Source organism: Tupaia chinensis, unplaced genomic scaffold (assembly GCF_000334495.1).
Source record: "Tupaia chinensis unplaced genomic scaffold, TupChi_1.0 Scaffold000355_1, whole genome shotgun sequence".
NCBI lineage: Eukaryota > Metazoa > Chordata > Mammalia > Scandentia > Tupaiidae > Tupaia > Tupaia belangeri.
Genome location: NW_006159850.1, coordinates 866,148 through 871,059, shown reverse-complemented (window position 1 = coordinate 871,059; position 4,912 = coordinate 866,148). Strand labels below are relative to the sequence as shown.

General features: G+C 68.0%; 1 protein-coding gene across 1 annotated transcript in view; it reads right to left on the bottom strand.

The window, feature by feature from the left end:
* Window positions 1–4,780, bottom strand: part of PIEZO1 (piezo type mechanosensitive ion channel component 1 (Er blood group)) — a gene marked incomplete in the record, with an annotated part of 26,588 nt that extends 21,808 nt beyond the window's left edge. Inside the window, 5 exon segments of the mRNA XM_027773440.1 lie at window positions 294–436; window positions 688–744; window positions 2,682–2,775; window positions 4,303–4,396; window positions 4,646–4,780. Coding sequence (XP_027629241.1) covers window positions 294–436; window positions 688–744; window positions 2,682–2,775; window positions 4,303–4,396; window positions 4,646–4,780 — 523 coding nt within the window.
* Window positions 4,781–4,912: the final 132 nt, after the last annotated feature.

The following is a 4,912-nucleotide window of genomic DNA, read 5'->3' as shown; positions in this document are numbered from 1 at the left end:
ACACAGGGAGGAGGGGCAGGAGCCGGTGGGGAGGAACTCTGGGTGGTGGGGTCCTCTGGGGCTTGGGCACCAGCTTGGCTCAGCCCAGCCTGGCCCAGCCCCACAGCCGGGCCGTTACGGGCCACCTGGCCGGCCGGATGCACTGGAGAGCCTGGGGGGAGGCAGGGTGGACTGCAGAGCTGAGCTGACCTCCCTGAGGAGGGCTAGGCATGGCTGTCCCCTCTGCTGGCACCCAGGTAGTTCAGAAAGGTACCGAGCCCTCCCCTGCCCGGCAAGGCTGCCTTGGCACTCACAGTTGGGCTCCAGGAGTTCTTTCAGGCGGGGCACGGTGTACAGGCATATCTGCAGGGCCAGGTGGGCTACCAGGAAGAGGAGGCTGAGACACAGCAGGGCTCGGAGGAGGCGGCCAGTGTGACCTGCGGGCAGAGCGGGCAGGCTGGGGGGGCAGCCGAGGGTCGCACGGGGGGGCAGCCGAGGGCTGCACAAGGGGCCAGGCACACATGGCCTGGACACAACGCCCCAGGGACAGGCCAGACTTCCAGTGTCAGCACAGCCCTGGCGGTGCTCGCTCCGTCCCAGGGTCGTCCCACAGCCCTCGTGCCCAGCCCACCACTACCCTGCAGTCATGTGGTGTGGGACCAGCGAGATCCCTGCCTCGCTGACCGCAAACAGCCAGAGGAGAAGCACCCTTGCACCGTACGCAGCAGGGCAGAGCCCAGCCGGAGCTGCTGCTGGACCTTGCACCTGCCGGGGAGCCGACGGGCAGGAGAAGGCCCTCGTGCAGAGGACACCCCTCAGGGCTCGCTCATTTTCCCGCCAGACGTCCGAGTCACCCCAAGGAAAGACACGTGAGGCCACCCTCCTGCACAGTGACAGCCACACCCCTGCACACAGGCAAGCAGGGCCGAGGGGCGTGAGGGCAGCCCGGGGACGGTGAGCAGGGCTGAGGTGGGAGCTGGGCGTGGCCGACTGGCCTGTTCCCTGTAGCGGGGTGCCCTGGTGCTCGGCTGGGCCGGCCTGGGCTGCAGTAGGTACGGTGGGGGGCTTGGTGGGGGACACTCAGGGGCCCTGGCCTCACCAGGGCGCTCTGACTGGGTGGCAGCTTGCCCTAGACAGGGGAGCAGACACCTCTGCCTGGCCTGATGACCCCAGGGGGCTGGACACAATGCCCCAGGGACGGGCCGGATTTCCAGCGTCAGCACAGCCCAGCTCTGACCTCTGCCCTCGGATTCAGGGAGCAGGGCTATGTCCCGACCTCAGGGTTCAGTGCCACCATCAAACCTGGCCTGGCCCATGCGCAAAGGCCAGCCTGGTCCTCCGCCCGGGCATTCTCGTGCTTCATCAACGTCCATCACAGACTCAGGGCTATCCCGGGGCCCCCACACAGGAGGCACCTCGCCCCTCCCCAATTGCCCATGTTCATCTGACCCCTTGGCTCGGCTCGGAGAGGGCAGAGGACTCCCAGGGCCATGCAGCAAGGCGGCCAAGGTGGGACCTGGCTCACTCCCTCCCAGCACCCTCCAGGGCCAGCCGTCTGACCCTGTATTAGGACCCCTGACCAGCCGTGGGCAGGGCTGGAGCCCGGGGAGAGACAGGGCAGGAACGAGGGGCCAGAAAGCCCAGCTCAAGCCTGGGCAGAACAGCGGCCTGGAGGCCCAGGCCAGGGGGCAGTGGGGGGCACGCAGACGGCCGGCCCTGCGTGGGAGGGAGCCCCACAGCCCCCCGCCAGCACTCCCATCCCTGCCCTGCTCAGCCCTGTGCCCTGTAGCGGGCAGCCGGGCCTTGAGTGCCCTGAGGTGCTTTAGTCAAGGGGGTGACCAGGTGCTGCTGGCCATGACGAGAGCAGAGGGACCGGGGCCGGCTGGCGGTGAGGCAGATGGAGGTGAGGCAGATGGAGGCTCGCACCCCCAAACTCCATCTCTACCCTTACTCCCTACCCCAACCCTTCCTGGGGCCACTGACACCTCAAGTCCATCCGCCCAGGCCCCACCCCAAGAGGTGCCTCCCAGCACCCTCGGCTCATCCAGCAAGGCCTTCCCTGCCCACCTGCTGCCTGGGCACATCCTCAGTACAGGGCAGGGCCTGGGAGAGGTGGGACAGGCTGGCACAGGGGCAGCTCTGCCTGGGCCTTGGGAAAGGGGAGCTGCAGTGTGGGCTCAGGCAACTCCAGGACAGGAGTGAGAAGGAGCGGGGAGCCAGGGCCCCCCAGAACCCGAAGTGAGGCCAGAGTGCCCCCGTGGACAGCAGGGCTCAGGAGGGAGCTCGAACCGCAGCTGCAGAGGCTGGGGGCCCTGGCGACCCCTGCCCTGCCACTCAAGGCCCACACAGGGCACACGGCAGCAGTGAGCCAGTCCTGTCCCAGGGGCCCAGCCAGGGAGCTGCGGAGGGCTGTGGAGGTGAGGGTCCAGCCAGCATCTGGGGGAGGTGGCCCTGACTGAGGTGGGCCCAGTGGGGTGGGCCCAAGGGGTCAGAGGTGCAGCAGCCACGGGGACCTGGCGGGCTAGTCCCACGGAACGCGATGGAGGGCATGAGCACCACTGCCCTGCAGCCCAGCAGGGTGAGCAAGCGGAGGGTAGGCAGTGCTGGGGCGGCTCTCTCAGCCGGGGCTCCAGGACTGGGCGTTCCCAGGGAGCCTTCAGCTCCCTTAGGCTGCACCTGTGGGGAAGCCCCTCAGTCCTCACCACAAACCTGTCTCCCCGTCCTGCAGAGAAGCCTGAAGCTTGTCCGGCTGGCCTGTCACCAGCTGGGGCAGCGTCCTGCTGCCAGGTCCCTGCCCTGCAACAGCGGGATCCCAGCAGCCTCAAACCCACTGCAAGCTCTGATCTGACACTCAGCCTGGCCGAGTGCACGGCAGGTCTATGGTCCGCCTCCAGCCTCGGGCAGGGCCTGCCAGGGCCCAGAGCTCCTGCTCAGCCCGGCTTCCTCCTGGATAGCACATGTACCTCACAGACCAGGGCCAGCTCTGGGCCTCAGCTGAAGGGAGCGAGTGGGTGTGGGCCACAGTGTCCTGTCCTCAGCAGGCAGGTCCCTGGGAAAGGGCTGTCCTCACTGCCCCTGGGCAGTAGGTGGGAAGGCGTGGCACGGGGCCTCCCATTCAGGTCCAAGAAGTGGGCCAGGACCCTTGGCCACCTGACCAGAGCCTGTGCCTGGGGTTTGGCCCACAGAGGCCGCTATTGCCCCTCCCCCAGCCCTGTGCCCAAAGTCCTACCAGGCCACCCACCCTGAGTCCCACTCCAATCCAGGGGTGTGGGCATGACAGCTGGGGACCGTGGGCGCCACCCACAGCAAGGGGTGTCCAGGCAGGGGAAGGGCAGGCTGAGCAGAGTAAGCCTGGGCCCCCTGGTCGTGACCTCTCGTGCCCACCAGGCCAGACCCTGGAAGGCCCCACAGGCTAAGCCTGGCCATGCCAGGTGCCACAGAGTCCTGTCCAGGGAGGGGACAGAGCAGCTCTGCTAGACCCTGTGGGGCGGGGGCTCAGACGGCCCAGGCTGGGGTGCTGTCACAGGCCGGGAGTGCAGACCACCAGCCCGGGGCCAGATCTCCCAGGGCCCTCAGCCTGGGACCCACCAAACCCCCTGGTCAGGAGCCCTCCCAACACGCAGTCACAGCCCTGCCTCCTGGGCCCTGGAGGACGGTCACACAAGCTCCTGGGGGTGTGGCCAAGGCTGAGGGTCCCAGAGGCTGGGACAGCAAGCTTCGGAGGACGGAGCAGACGGCAGGGGGCTCTGCGTGCTCCGTGGCGGACAGGGAAGTCTCTCCTGACGACAGGTCAGCCTCCCGGGCCAGCTTTTTCCAAGGCAGAGTGCACAGCAGGGTCAGGCAGATGCCCACGAGGCCCGGGCAGCACTCAGGGCCGGGTGTGTCCAAGCAGCCCGGGACATGCCAAGGCCGGCAGCGGCACCACCCGGGGCTCACTCACAGCGTCACATTTTCCTCTCCCACCCAGAAAAACGGGCTGCAGCCCGCGTCTGGGGCCCCTGGAGCAGACAGCCAAGTGGGGCGGGCTGGGCTGCCCTTGGTGGCCCCTCCAAGTCCTCCCCCGCCCTTCCCTGCTGCAGGCCGGCAGGAACTTGTGCCCTCCGCTCATCAGAGGAGGCTTGCACGCGGACATGGAGTGACAGAACACGTGGCTTCCAGCTGAGGGCCCGAGAGGAGGCAGAACTGTCTCCACTGGGGCTGAGGGAAGCCTGGAATGGATTAGGCCGGGGTCCTGTGAGGGCCCTGCCTGACCCCCGCACAGCTCCTGGTGCTAAGCCTGCCAGAGCCAGAGGCATCCCTGGGCCAGGAAGGGCGACCTGGCACCTGGGGTCAGCGGCACCAGGCCCATATCCTTGGGCCCTGCACAGAAGTGACTGCAGGCACAGCACAGGTGGACAGAGGTGACCCTCAGCCCACCCTAGGACAGGGAGGTGGGCTGAGACCGGTGGGGTACAGGTGGCCACAGGGCCACCGCAAGCAGAGGAAGGCAGGGGAAGGCCCAGGGCAAGATTTGACATCACAGCTGGCCTTGAAGGACAGAGGCCCCAGCCCCAAATGCAGACGCCTCTGGCAGCCGGGAAAGGCCAGGGAGGGTCCTCCCAGAGCCTCCTGGGAGAGCCCGAGGCCCTGCCTGAGCCCAAGGAGGCCAGGCCAGGCACCAACCTACAGGACAGTGGGCGGCCCCCACATACCCCAGCCGATGCAGGGGGCTTCGCTCCCCACAGCCAGGCTTTGCACCCGGCACCTCGGGCACAGCGGGTCTGACAACCCCAATCTGGGCCCTGGCTGGACCCTCGGCCATCTCCACGTGTGGGTGTCTCTCTGCTGACACGCACTCTCCCCAAGGACCCCGCTACCTGCACATACCCCCACACGGCCAAGGGAGGCGGAACCGTGTGGGTGCTCGGGAGGCAGCCCACCGAGGAGCCTCCCC